The 15,507-nt window shown below is 41.8% G+C and overlaps 1 protein-coding gene across 12 annotated transcripts in view; it reads right to left on the reverse strand.

Annotated features, from left to right (window-relative positions):
- SNTG1 (syntrophin gamma 1) overlaps nucleotides 1-15,507 on the reverse strand; it is a 449,457-nt gene that overhangs the window by 92,771 nt on the left and 341,179 nt on the right. For all 12 annotated transcript variants that reach the window (XM_085021222.1, XM_085021223.1, XM_085021225.1 and 9 more), the window contains 2 exons: nucleotides 12,615-12,697; nucleotides 7,041-7,171 (listed from right to left, as the gene is read on the reverse strand). In XM_085021222.1, the coding sequence (XP_084877348.1) occupies nucleotides 7,041-7,171; nucleotides 12,615-12,697 (214 nt within the window). The remainder of the gene's footprint in view (nucleotides 1-7,040; nucleotides 7,172-12,614; nucleotides 12,698-15,507) is intronic.

Raw genomic sequence — 15,507 nt, forward strand, 5'->3', positions numbered from 1 at the left:
GTAATAGGTATTTCTGGTATTACACATGATTTCCTTTCTGCAAACAGAGACACCAAACGAGCAGTTCTCTGGTCCAGCCTCATCACCAGGCCTGTGTTCCTCCCTGTCCCGCAAGACTGGTCCAGATTCTGGAACTGGACACATGGCAAAACTTTTCACACCAACGTCACTCTGCCTCCACATGATCAATCGTTTTAGAGAAACCTGCTCCCAAGGTCTTGACCAAGCACTTCCAACTGATTACAGCCAAGTGTTCCAATATTCCTTTTTGTTTGCTCTTAAAAATACATGCCATGTATTGTCCGTCTCTGTGAAATCAGGTTCTTTTGAATTTGTGACAAGACAAAAACAAAATAAGCATAGCACAAAAAGAATATTGCAACCTCACATGAATTTCTTAACTTTAATTTTGATATTCAATAGTAAGACATTTAAAATATGAACACAGAAGCTCAACTATCCATGGAAAATGAGAATGGATTTGAGTTTAGTAATATACATTTCTTTCCGCTCTCTGATTATCATAACCATTGCTTCATGTACCATAAATTAAAGCATGTCTTGAACATATTTTTCCTTCTGCTTTAAATGAATTGTGTCAGCTGGATATTTTTAGCTGATTAAAGTTAATGCCATCTATGTAATCACACGTGTCACAGTCTCCACATAGAATAATTCTGAAGGTCCAGCCTTTTCTAAACCCAGGCTTACACACTAGCACCTATCACTTTTTACCTTCTGTTTCTACTTCTTAGGTTGGCTTGTTGGAAACCCTTTGTGAATATAAGTGAAGCATCTGAACAGTTTCCTTGCTTACATGAAACCTCTTAAAAAATAGCCTGATCAGCCAGATTACACCAAGGTCATATAGCTGCCTCCGCTCTTGAATAAATACGACTATTGGCAAGTCAGTCCACTTAGTCGCACCTCAATTTCTCTTCATGGAAAATGAGAAAAATATACTTTACAGATTCAGCAAGTACTTGTGGAGTAAGGGGTGGGAGCCAAATACTTCCACTCGTCGCTGAAGCTCCGAGAACCAGCTGCTGCTGTGCGGTGTGGAGGCGGCACAGAGACAGTTTCCTGAGAATGTGTCCTCAGCCCATCACTCAGGAAGGGCTGCAGGGCTGGGGTTGCATTTGCAGCTTTTAGAAAATGTAATTCCTTGAGTAATTGTTAAAAAATAAAAGAAAAAGAAACAAAAAACTGTTTGTTCACATACTCTCTAAAATCAATAAACTATTACCACCCATTAAGTTAGTATGGTAGCACTGTGAAACATTGCACCTTAACAATATTTGTAGGGGTCTTGAGGATTCCCAGACTAAATTGTGATTCTTTGCACACACACACACATACCCACAGACACACTTGCTGAAAAAAAGCAGTTGAATGATTACAGTTGAAAAATCTGAACCTGTCACTGTTGCAACTGGATGAACAGCTCAGAGAGGGAAGAGGAGAGAAAGCACACGCTTTAGACCAAGAGGGAACTCCTCCAAAAACAAATACCTGTGGAGTGAAAGTACCTCGTTGCACGCGTGGGGAGTGGTGGGGGGAGCCAGGAGGGAAAGCAATGCCCGAGCCCTTGTGGACTCATGGACGGAGCTCTGCAGACCGTGCCGCAGCCTTTCTGCTAATCCTGAGTTGGGACAGCCCCGGGGACACTGCTGCTTTGTCAGGAGAGGCTCTCCTGTATTTTGGAAGCTCTTCGCTGGGGTGGATGAGAGCACCGCAGGATACTGGGGAAGGCAGGAGAGGAGAAGGGCGTCGCGGTTACTGCCAGTAACTTGATTTTAAGCAGCTCTCCCACCTCTAATATCTCTGTGCGTCAAGAGAAGATGGCAACCTTCCTCTCTCATCCATCGCGTTGCAAAGGCTTTTCAGAAGTTTTAGGTTCTCCAGACAGACCGCAATGAGGTGGTTGCAGGAGAGCCGCAGGCAAGCTTGACTCCAATGGTATTCCAAGAATGGGTCACTTTTCTTGACTTGATTATAATTATTTGGGGAGATGAAGGAAAGGGAAAAATCAAAAGCTGCTCTCCAGTTCGTAATCCCAGCCATCTGCTCTCCTTCTCGCTGAGTTTGGTTCATGAAATCACCGTCAGGACAGTTTTGGCCTTGGTGCTGCCCTGATGCGCGTCTCATCCTGGCTTTTGATGTTCAAGCTCAGAGCCCAACTGTTGGGTTAGGCACGTGAGCAGGTCTTCCAAACCATTTTGTGAGCTATTTTCCAAAGCCTAAATTCACCCACTCATTTGATTTAGACACGGTAACTCACTGTTCCTTACAGAAGTCCCGCACTTTCACGCAACTAAGTCTTCCCCCCACTTTCGTCTTTGAAAGGCCCTCTTTCTGCGCCGCCAGCACCACCCCTCTGCTCTCCCACCCCTGCAACATGGAAGGGAGCTGTTTCTCCATCCATTCAGTATTTCTTCTCTGTAGTTAAGACGATCAACCACGTTCGTCTCCTTAATAACCTAACCATTCTGATACTCTGACACTGCAACGTTCTGCAGTGCAGGATACTTCAGGATTGAAATGAGACACATGCCATAGGAGGAACAAAAACTGTTCTATCACTGATAATAATACTGTGATGTTTTAATTCATATCTACACAACAGTAGATGACAATACCACAACTTTGTTGCAACTGGATATGAGAACTAATGTATCACCCAAGGTCAAATTATGGGCTTTGGCAAAACCAACAGTAACATCCCAGGTTTTGAACCAAGCTCTGCTACTTTCTATTTTTGTCCTCACTGGCCAGTAATGTATCTTTTCTTTCCTACCACTGACTGACTATGTCAGCTGCCTCTGGCCAGTGACCTCCTTCAGGGAAAGAAGCAAACAGAACACCTCCCACGTAGACATTAAATCTATATTCATTGAGTGAATAAGTGAACAATAAATTAGCTCTTGAACCTGAACTGCTGTGCAATCACTCAGAATAGTGCTATGGTGATAACTGCTTATTACTGTCACATTTATTGTGTATTAATTCACTTGCTAAAAGCCTTTGCTGTGTTGAGGTGCCATAAGAATAAAAATGTAAGAAGTCATCTGGACTCTACAATTTCTTTTTTCTCATAAATTGCTTTAGCTAAACATTTCTACATCACGTAACTACATAAAAATTTTAAAGTAAAAACAAAACAGATGAAAATCAAAGTGCATGTTAAAAAATACCATGAATAGAAATATTTTTGAAAGTTCTTAAGGCAGAAGAAAAATAGAACCAAAAGAAAAAAAATAAAGAGAAACAGAAAGAGTAAAGGCAAGGTACACTCGAATAATAGTTAGGTGAAAATAAGAAAATATCTTGAGGAACTTAAGATACATTTATAATTCAAATCTCAACAGAAATATGCCCAAAGATAGGAAAGCATGATGGAATTAAAGTATTCAAAGTTTCTAGAATTTTCTGAAGAGGCAAAATTAATAAATTGCATTACTAAATCATGTATGGATGGTGCTCTGGTCTGAGAATTTGTGCTTTGAAATCCTAAAGACCAATGTGGGGCTTTGGGGAGTTGCTGAAGCCATGAGGGTGGAGTCCTAGCCTGTGGGACCAGCAGTGTATACAGGTGGCTCCAGGGAGACCCTGAGCCCCTCCCATCATGTGAGGACAGGGTGAAAAGACACCAGTTATGAACCTGGAGGAGGGCCTTCATCAAAGCACTTGACCATGATCTATGTACCTTCGTCTAGGACTTCTGCCATCCAGAACTGTGTGAAACAAATTTCTGCTATTTATTGCTATTAAAGCAGCCTGGAAGGACTAAGACATATGATGCAATAACTACAATGAAGTAAAAACATGTGTATGTAACGATATTAAAGAGGGAGTATTAAAAATAAAAAATGTGTAATTATTTCAAAAAAGTTTAAGAAGTTAAAGGTAATCGAATACAATAACTAAAATGTTGAGACAAAGGACTTTTTTTTCTTTATGTAAAACTCAGAAATCTCAACAGTAAAAACAATATAAATAAATAAATAAGTAAAGCTGATTACAAAATGGTCGAAAGACAAAGAGATATTTCACCAAAGATGATTCCATGTGATAAACAAGCACATGAAAAGATATTCAGCACCATTAGGGTATGCAAATTCAGTCACAAGGATATAGCACACCTGTCTCTTATACCTATAAAATGGTAAAATAACAGATAGCAATGACACCAAATTCCAGCAAACATGTAGAGAAACCAGATGGCTCGTACACTGCTGACGGGCATGTAAAATTGTACAGCCACCTACAAAACAATTTGTCTGTTTCTCAATAATAAACATGATATTATCACACAACAAAGAACTTGAACTCCTGAGCATTTACCCAAAGAAATGAAAATGCATGTTCCTCCACAAAAAAAAATCTATATACAAATGTTCATTGTATCTTTAATTAGAATTAACTAGGATGACCCAGATGTCCTTCAAGGGATGTTTTTTCTTTTTTTTCTTTTTTGCTTTTTGGGGCTGTACCAGCAGCATATAGAAGTTCCCAGGCTAGGGGTCAAATCAGAGCTACAGCTGCTGGCCTACACCACAGCCACAGTAACGCAGGATCTGAGCCTAAACTGTGACCTACACCACAGCTCATGGCAATGCTGGATCCTTAACCCACTGAACAAGGCCAGGCATCAAACCTGCATCCTCATGGATACTAGTCGGATTTGTTTCCACCACAACAGGAACTCCAGGGATGAATTTTTTTTAATGTGGTGCATCCATACTATTAGAACTATTAGAACACTATCAGAATTAAAAAGGAACAAGCAACTGCAAGATGCAGCTACTTGGAAGAATTATCAGAGAATTATGCTGATTGAGAAAATTCAATCCAATATAGCAAGGTAATGTAGGATTCCATTTGGATAATGTTATTACAGTGACAAACAATCAGAAGTGAAGAAGGGATTAGTAAGTGGTCAGGTGGTCCTGGCCTGGTGTAGACCAGACATGAGAGGGTTCTTGCGGTGATGGAGCTCTTCTGCCCTGTGACCAGGCTGGAGGGTAGGGAACATGAAATGTGCTAGGACTCTCTAGAACTGAGCACAGACCCACACGCTCAGCCGTGTGAAATCGGATGACTGAGGCGGACTTTGTCAATGTCACTTTCCAGAATATGGTATAGTTTTTGCAAGATGTTACCATTTTGGAAAATGTGTAAAAAAATGAACGTAATCTCCCGTTATTTCTATAATTGCTTATGAATCTACAATTATCTAAAAGAAAATATTTATCTATAAGAAACAAAAACTAGAGTGTTGATAGAAAGCAAATGCTAAGATGATATACCAGTAATTAAAAGTAACTGGACTAAATAAAACAATTAAAACACTAAGATTGCTACTTTGGATTTTCAAAGAAAAAGTATATACAGTTCAAAAGAGACACATGTTATAGAGAAGAACAAAGAAAATGAAGAAAACATCAAGGAAGCAGATAAAACATTATACAATGTAAATATTAGTCAATAGATAGAGGCATAATTCTTAAAGGTAAGGAAGAATTCCAGAGACATAGGCCATTTCATAAAGGTAAAAGGGTCATATATCAGTAAACTAAAAAATCTCAATCTGTTTGTGTCCAATAATAAAGAATTAAATATACATGGCAAACACCGATACACATTAAGCCACCATCATAGTGGGAAACTAAGGCACTTATTTCAATACCTGATAAAATAAACAGACAAAATATTATTAATGATACAGAGGATCAGAATCCCCAATGGACAAATATGACCTAGTTGCAATATGAACAGACTGCACTAAGGAAAAGGACACTGCACCTTCTTTGAAGTGTGCATGGAACGCGTTTGCTAAAGTTATTTGGATACTGGGTGAAATCGAATCTCAAGGAATATCAAAGGATTGAAACCATTCACATGAAATCATACTAGAAGGCAATAAGAAAAGAGATCATTTAAAAATCTCAAAATGTTTTGAAATTTTGCGGTACACTTTGTAAATAGCCCCTGGGTCAAAGGGTCAAAGCAGAAATTGTAAAAAAAAAAAAAAAAAAAAAAAAAAAAAAAAAGGAAACAATATTGAAGGCATAATAGAGTATCTGACTATTAATGCAGACATATGAATATCCGAAATGACAGAGAAGGCAGCCACACCCACCAAGGGCTCCCTGGTATGACTAAAGAGCCCTGGATATAACCCAATAGCCAGGAAAGGCAGCTCTGAAAGGACAGGGCTCATGGCCTGGGGGTCTTGGGCTTGAGGATGACAAGTAGATAAGTCCCTTAGCTGCCTACTGCCCCATAACATTCCAGGCAGGATGCTTTAGAATCCTCCAACCCAGAATGACCAACAGCAAGACAAGACAAGGCCATGGGGAAAGTCTGCCCTCGCGGTAAACGGGCTAGGAAATCAGTGGGCTAAAAGCCCTCAATCTCTCTGGCACTTGCCCTCATCTGGTCACACATCCATGGAACCACTGCCCCTCCCTCAAGGTTTCCACAGGGCTCAAGGGGTCAAGGAGGAGGTTGGCCTTTCCACCCCCACCTGGATGAAGGAAGCAGCTCACAGTGTCCCTTCCATGCACCCCCTGCCCAGGCAGTGTCAGTGATGTCCAGTGGGAGCCTGGGGGAGGCACCCGAGATGGAGCAGGTTGGGATTCTCCCCTCTCATGCTGACCCCCTGGCCAGCGGCTGAAGGGGTGATGATGGAGGGCTGATGGCCACGGTGCCCCTCCATCCTGGGCTCTAGCAGCAGAGTTCCAGCAGAACTGATGTCTGGACACCCTGCAGTCCTGTGTCCACGGCCCTGCCCATACCCCCTCCCAGGGAGGCAGGCCAGCCTGGCCATGGAGCTGACCCCCACCCCAACATCACGAGGATGGGGCTGGGGTCTGGCTTTGAAATGGCTCAGCCTCCTGCCCTGGGCTCTGTTTGCCCCATGACATCTCATCTCTTGAGTGGCTCTTCCCACGGTCGGGAGGGCCCTGCAAACAGAGAGCCTCAGCAGGTGGCGCTGAGTTTGACCCCAGGCCCCACGTTCATTCACGGGAACTCACCGACTCAAATCTGTGCCGGGCACATACTGGGAGAACCGGGAGTGGAGCAGGGGGATCAGCCGGAGGTCGCACCACCGCTTCTCCCACCTCAGGCCCGGGGACGCGGGCCAGGACGAGCAGGACAGCGTGTCCTAGACAGAACACAAATACCACATGGCTGTTTACCTCTGCACTTTCAGGGTCCCCATCACAAACCCTCTTCATCTAAGGGGTGTTTCCCCTAAAGAACAAAGACACACAGAATACCACCAGAAATCTACACTGACAGTCAAGTCATACTTCACTTTCTCTGTTAATGGAATTCTCAACCAATATAGGGAGTCATTGAGATGAAGAATCACAGTGAAAACATGAAGAAATGGAGTGAGGGGAAGGAAGAAAAAATAAAATTGTGACTACTGAGTTCATTCAAGAATGGGAAAGGTGGGGCAAAACTGTAACTGCAATGAACTTGTAAGTGGCCAAAATGAAGTTTGTAAGTGGCCGAAATGAAGTAAGTTGGAGTTCATTCAAATTAGCATGTATTTTCCACCCGCTAAACACCAGACATTGTTGCAGGGAGCCGAGAAAATGAAGGACTCAAAACAAGGACCTTGCCTGATGGCAAAAAAAAAAAAAAAAAAAAAAAAAAAAAAAAACCTGAAGGCAGGTTCCTAACCAAGGAAGGTAGCTCACCTGAACGGTACAAGCCGAAGGTGGGCCTCTGGTCAGGATGAAAGCCTGCCTGCACGGTACAAGCCGAGGGCAGGCCTCAGGTTATACAGCTCTCGTTTTGATGTTGATGGGGAAGAATTGGGGATTATCTGGGAAAACAATTTCCATGTTTGCGCTGGAGAACATGGATTGTTTCTCAGGTGATCTAGTCTTTCCTGTTGTTTTATTTGTTATTCAGTTTTCCTTAGTCTTTCCTGATTATTTACTTATTATTATTATTTTCCATTCTTATTTTCCTCTGGTGATTTGTGATTTAACAGGGTTACAACAATAACATAATAAGAATTTCATCCTGAGGGACTTTCCCCTATTTAAATCCAACTTAGTTAAAACATAGTGTTTATCTATTAACTAGTTATATAGTAAACTTTAGAGTTACGATCTTAATGAGATTCATAAAAGTTAGACATATATTATCCAAAAAACCTAGCTGTGAGTTTTGTCTTTGATTTTAAAAGCTTTTAAGTGATAGCTAGTTTAGTTAAGTTGGTTTATATTTACTTACACTATCTCCCTGCCACAACACTTTGAAGATAAGCACCAGTCTACAAAGTTTGTGAATGCCAAATTCTTATGTCTATGGCCTCTTCAAAGTACTCACTAAGTTTAGTTAAGATAGAGATGTTAAAACATGATGTATTGTACCTAATTCCCCCTAAATTGTACCCACTAAGTTTAGTTAAGATAAAGACCTTAGGAGTTCCCGTCGTGGCGCAGTGGTTAACGAACCCGACTAGGAACCATGAGGTTGCGGGTTCGATCCTTGCTCTTGCTCAGTGGGTTAAGGAACCGGTGTTGCCGTGAGCTGTGGTGTAGGTTGCAGACGAGGCTCAGATCCTGCGTTGCTGTGGCTCTGGCGTAGGCCAGAGGCTACAGCTCCGATTAGACCCCTAGCCTGGGAACCTCCATATGCTGTGACAGCGGCCCAAGAAAATGGCAAAAAGACAAAAAAAAAAAAAAAAAAAAAAAGATATATAAAAAAAAAAGATAAAGACCTTGAAACATGATGTATAGCTGCTATACCATGTAATAGTTAGCCAATGTACTTTTAACACTGTGATGTAATTTGTAGTGAAAAACTGTCTATATAATCAACCACTGTTGCCAATAAAATTTGAGCAGTCCAGCGCCCCGAAAGAAGGGACAAAGAGGCTGTCTCCGTGTTGTACATTCGCCGACATGCGTCCCTCTCCTATCAGGAAAAAATGTACACTCCCTGGCCTCCGGAGCTGGCCTCCAACACGTTGTCATAAAAGCTTGTGATTCATCCGTTTCTTAAAAATATTGTTGAGTAAAATGAACATTCCCATAAAACAACACTCAAGGAAGTCTTTGTCCATTGTTTTAACTTCATGATTGCAAGATATTTGGGTTTTCTTATATTGTTTTAATGTTACATTAAGTCTACTACTACTGGTTTAAAATTACGTGCATTTTAAGTTTCATTAAAAGTTCGGGTTTTTTCTTTATGTGCAGAGAAGACAGACACATTTGATGAAATTTGAGCTTTTCGCTTGATGTGGATCTGTGTTTCTTTCATTGCATCAGTTTCACTCTTGAGGTTTCTTCAGGGCAACAGCACCGGCCCCTGGGGTGACACTGGCATGGAGGTGGCACCTCCTGTTTGACCAGGGAACCACTGACACTGATTTCTCTCTATTCTACAAATTCTGTAACTTTTGACTGATGATCTTAGAAGGAAATTCTATTTTCGTCTAGGTGTTAAACCTCTGTTAGTCTAAATATGATTTACCTTTCTTTCAGGTACTAATTTCTTCAACATTGCTTAGAGGGAAAAGCTGTTATTTTCACTAAAGGGTGAGTATTCCCTGGCTAGTATGTTAATTGTCAACAACCATGCCAACAAAGGCCCCTCAATCCGCAGAGCCCTGTAGAGCGCAGCGCCTGGCCCCCAGGACGCCCGTCCTTTGCTGCAGGACGCTGCTCCCAGTGCTTCTGTGATGACTGCAAAGGCTCAGACCGAGCTTCCACATTAATCATTCTCACATCAGATGTCAAGTGTGACAGTCACATGGCAGGTGGTCAGCATGTGACACAGGTCCTGCGGTGGTAGTACAAAGGGCGTGAGGGCTCCTCCCACTCAGAATCAGACCTTCTGGGGCCAAAATCCCAGCTTCTCCACTGATGGGTCCCGGGGAAAGTCATTTCCATTTTCTGGGCCACATTGCTGCCTTCTCCAAGGGCAAGGCTGTCACAGAAGAACCCAAAGCTTTGTAGAAACATGAAATCTTTGCTTCCCATCTTCTCTTCATGAGGGCTCTTGAAGAAACAATAGTCCTGTGTGGCAGCCTGGGGTGAAAGAGGAGTTTCCGTGGCCACAACTGACCCAGCTGCCCCACCATGAAGCCCACGGCAGCATGCGGCCGAAACCCACTGGCGGGATGCTGCGCAAGTGGCCACAGCCAGGAAGTTGGGCAGTAAGTCATTTACCCAGGATGCCTGGCTGGCCGACGTCAAGCCCGGGCTACACTCAGACCTGCATTCCAGATCCCACGACCAGCTCATGTACCAGAGCATGACTTTCTACGTTCATCATCGGAGGTGGAACAGTGGAAAGCACAATTCCAATTTTTGTCTTATTTTACAATTTTGCAATGTAATTTTAGGCAAATGATTGACAGATGGTCCTTTGTCTTTCATGGAAAGCACAGAGAGCTCCTTTCACTGTATGTTCCCTCAACAAATAAACAGAAAATGTAAAAGAACATAAAAGGTGTTGGTAATGGGATGTGGAGAATGACAATCACCTCGAGATGAGGAGGGGAAGTTGTTCAAATCATATTTAGACCTCAGAGACCAGCAGGTATGAAAACACACATGCTCTACATCCGCTTCCCAGCCTGCTCCCCACATGGTCACAGCTGTAAACATGTCTCTTTCCTTTATGCTTCTTTCCTATAAAACTACAGAATCAGTCCCACTTCAGCTTTTGAAATAACTAGAGTTAATATATCTCATTTTACAGATCTATTGTTTACAGGGGTCTAGCTAGTGTCCTTTGAAGATTATTTATCTTCATTACTTACTTTAATTATGAATGTAGAATACAAATTTGCTTTCTAGTCTTTTTCTGTAACAGATCTTAGAGTTATTTTGAACTGTATATTAAATGATGCAAAAACACAATGATTTTATGGTTTTAAGGCCCATGTCTACTTTTCTAAGCTTTATTCTTCAGTGTCAAGATGTTGTTTCCTATCATATCAATAGTGTGAATGGATTTACATTGTCTTTCCTGGCCCAGATGTGGGCTCCTGAACAGTGGTCTCCATGTCACCTGCCAAGCCTGGAGGAGGCCTGCCTCTGTACCCATCACTGTGTCCCTTGTACCCATCACTGTGTCTTCTGTACCATCACTGCGTCCTCTGTACCCATCACTGCACCCTCTATATCATCCCTGTGTCCTCTGTGCCCATCACTGCAACCTCTATACCATCACTGTGTCCATCACTGTACCCTCTGTACCCATCACTGCATCCTATGTGCCCATCACTGCGCCCTCTGTACTATCAGTGTATCCTCTGTACCTATCACTGGGGTGTGAGCAGGCAGCCCCAATTTCAAGCGGATGCTCCTTTCAAGAGCAGCAGCCAACACTCAGAGCATCCAGGGTCAAGGCCCCAGCCCAGCAGAAAGGCGGGAAAAGACATCAAAGGCATCAGAGCATCTAGATCAAAAGGGAAGGTGAGAAAGCACTCGCTGAAGCAAGAAGCAAGGACCGGGCTGGAGACTTGCAAGACTCAAGACGGGGTGGGTGTCCAGGTTCTCATCAGGAAAGCCACGCTGAGGCCTCTCAGATCACACCACCATCTATTGTGTGGCCAGAGGCAGCAGGTGAGGTCCACCCATCTGCGGCTGGTCCACACCTGCAGAGACAACCCTGAGTGTTGGCAAGGGCTGCTCTCCTGGAGCAAAAAACAAAGAAACAGAAAGGATGTAGGGCCTGCGGCACAGAGCTGAGGTGGACGCTGGTACCACAAAGGCCTGAAAATGTTCCAAAGGAGGACTTTACAGTAAAACACAAGGCAGGCCAAGAACTTCTGACGGAGATTGAATCACACAAGTCAGAAGAGGCTCCATGTCTTATGCGTCCTAATAGGTGAAGAGAACAAGAAATTCTACAGAGTGAGTGCTGCTGCTCTCGGTGTCCCTGGGCACAGGTGTAACCACAGGAACTGCCTTTCTTTACAACGTGTGAATGGTTTGAAGGGTGAAACACAAGGAGCCTCAAAAATATTTGTAAAAGAAAAAAACAAAGTCCTGTTTACTCCAGGTGCAAAGTAAAAATTGACATTTCATTGGATGTATAAGGAGCACACCTGCCAATTTCATCAGTTACTAACCACATGTACTGTGTAACATTCCTCACATTTTACATGACTTGTAGGCTAGATTTTCTCACTCAGCGTTAATTCCCTGTGTGAGTGACGATTGCTAAGAAATCCTAATATACAACAAATTGCCTATAGCTACTTTTAGCTGCATGATTTCAGAAGAAAAATGATAAATTTATGTCAAAGTATTTAGAACATGAAATTGTGTATGATATGCAAAATTATAAGATGATTATATGATATTACACGGACCTCTTGAAGTTAAGGCTCTACAACTTAGGGCTTAATACAGACCTGAGAGGAGAAAAATGACATAAAAAACCTGACCTCCCTGGAGTTATTATTTTTTCCTCCCCGGATTACCATAAATCTCAAAAAATAAAGCAACCAAGGCTTTCAACTGGGTGGGAGGCGCCCGGTTGGAGCCCTTTGTGCGAACTCCAGCTCTCACGTCCCCTGTCCCTTAGGGTCCCCTCTCCCTGCGAAGGGCCCTGCCGCATCTTACTGTGTTGTTGGGGTGGAAGTTGAGGTGTAAGCCGCTGTCACACAGAGGGGAGGACGTGCCGCTGCTCTGGTCGCTCGGGGCACCTGCGGGAAGAGTCACAGGGTTATAGCCGGTCGGCTGCCGCGGTTCTGGACAGACGCTAGCGTTGGCTATTTCAGCACACATGGTGGTACCAGGTGAGCCGGGGTTAAACAAATCTGCATTTCACTTATAGCAAAGCCACAGTTTTGCAAGTAAGCAAACCTAAAAATTAAAGCCTCAAGTGGGCCTCCTGAAAGAGACCCACAAATATTTATCTTTGATTTCAGAAACACTAAGGCTTTATGAAGGGGACAGGCAACCATATAAAAATACTACTTCACTTCATTATTCAAAGTGGCCTATCCTGGGAGTTCCCGTCGTGGTGCAGTGGTTAATGAATCCAACTAGGAACCATGAGGTTGTGGGTTCGGTCCCTGCCCTTGCTCAGTGGGTTAAGGATCTGGTGTTGCCGTGAGCTGTGGTGTAGGTCACAGACGCAGCTCAGATCCTGAGTTGCTGCGACTGTGGCGTAGGCTGGTGGCCACAGCTCCGATTAGACCCCTAGCCTGGGAGCAGCCCTAGAAAAGGCAAAAAGACAAAAAATAAATAAACAAACAAAGTGGCCTATGCTGATGAAGCATACTTAGAATAGGGCAGGATTCTGTCCAAGAGGGTTGATTTAATGTCCTGTACTCATCTCCCAGCACATCCCATGTAGATTCCATAGTTCTCCACGAGGCAAGCAAGTTCAAAAGGGCTCTGTTTCTCTAAGTGCTCTTGGTATAAACCTTCGTTGGAAGCACCATCTTGGACCCCATCTCATGTTGTGAATTTACAACCATAACACTTCTTATTAGATCCTCATGAGAAACCTACCAATACCCGTTTTTTGAGGATGATTATTATATGTCTTAAAGATTCGTGATATTCTAAGATCTTACAATTTAGTAATTGTTTCAGTCAGGATTAGAATACATATTTCTTGATTCCCGAATCATTGCTTTTTCTAAAAACATATTTTTGGAGTTCCTAATGTTGATAAATATGAGATATTATGTAATTGAATCCCAATTTTTATTTGACACATTATACTTAAATGCAAACATCACTAGCACTTACACTCCCAACACATTAACCCACAGGCTCAAAAAAAAAAAAAAAAAAAAAAAAAAAGATGCCACTTTCCTGTTATTACTCTAAGATTCTACAGTTTTCTTGTAGAAGGGCACAGACTTTCTTGCTATCCTGGCTTAGATATAAAATTTTATACTCTTTAAATCTTAAGAATTTCATATTTTGTTTTAGCTATTTTTTCCTCTAATGTTTATCTGCATTTCTCTCTTATGAGACCATATTTTTAATGGACACTCTTATTTAAAACTTACATGTATTTTGAACTGAACACAAGGAAAATATGGCATATAGCAAATTCTGCTGCATCCACAGCAGTTCTTTGACTGAAATTTAAAGATCTAAATATAAGCACAAAAGGAAGGTAGGTGTAAACTCAGTTATCAGTGTTTGCATTTTAAGACATTGGAAGTAGAAGAGTAAATTGGAACAAAGTAAGCAGAAGACAGAACATAATAAAAATAAAAGTGAAAAGCAATGAAAAGAACATAGAAAATAATAGACAAAACTAGCCAAGACAAAAACGGGTTCTTTGGAACGATTAATGAAACCCTAGCAAAAATGATCTTCTAAGAGAGAGGAAATACAAGTTATGAATACCAAGAATGAAGAAGGGGCATTACTGAAAATTGACAGCTAATAAAAGACAATGAAGAGATTTGATGAATAACTTCACTTGATGACACCGACAACTTAGTTGAAATGAACAAAGATACCGAAAAACATCTAACCAAAATTTACAAAAGAAGAAAAGAGAATGTAAAAAAGGTCATATCCATTCAAGAGATTAATTCATACAAAGCTAAACTTATAATTTTAGGCTTCTCTGGTGAAGCTTTTAAGAAAGAGGTACTATCGGAGTTGCCGCGTTGGCTCAGCAGAAACAAATCTGACTAGGAACCATGAGGTTGCAGGTTCAATCCCTGGCCTCACTCAGTGACTTAAGGATCTGGTGTTGCCATGACTTGTGGTGTAGGTTGCAAACGCAGCTCGGATCTGCTGTTGCTGTGGTTCTGGTGTAAGCCAGTGGCAACAGCTCCGATTAGACTCTTACCCTGGGAACCTCCATATGCCGTGCGGGTGTGGCCATAAAAGGACAAAAGACAACAACAAAAAAAAAAGAAAGAAAAGAAAAGAAAAGAAAGAGGTACCATCACTGTCAAATACTTTATCTCTGGAAATAGAAGAAGAGTTACCACCTCCAAAGAGACACAACTAACCGTGGCACCAAAGTCTCATTAAAACACCACAAAAAAGAACATCTGGATATCTTTCATAAACATAGATTTTTTTTTAATTGATGATACTTTAGCAAATTAAAACCTTTAATATATATAAAAATATACTTAATGCCCATACGATGTTTGTCCTAGGAAAGCAACCTTGACTTGGCATTCAAAATCAATTTTTAAAAATTCACAATATCAACAGAATAAAAAAAGAAAAAATGTAATATCTCAAAGAATGAAAAAAAAATTGCTACAATTCAACATTAACTTCTATTAAAGTAAAGAAATGAAAGGAAAATCCCCAGGAGCCTAGGAATAGAAGAGCACTTTCTATTCTGTTCTAATAAGGACATCCATGAATGCCCACAGCTAAGATCACACTTGATAATAAAAGACGGGAAGTATTCCCACTAATATTTTGAGCAAGAGAAAGACATCTGCTCTCAGTACTTCTTCATTCAGCATTTTACGAGAGGCCCTAGCCTTTGCAATAGGCAAAGAAAACAGACAAA

The sequence above is a fragment of the Sus scrofa genome, chromosome 4 (assembly GCF_054392235.1).
Source record: "Sus scrofa isolate SSC_HxYL_T2T_F1_AM1 chromosome 4, Sscrofa_HxYL_maternal_Yorkshire_Landrace_v2.0, whole genome shotgun sequence".
Lineage (NCBI taxonomy): Eukaryota > Metazoa > Chordata > Mammalia > Artiodactyla > Suidae > Sus > Sus scrofa.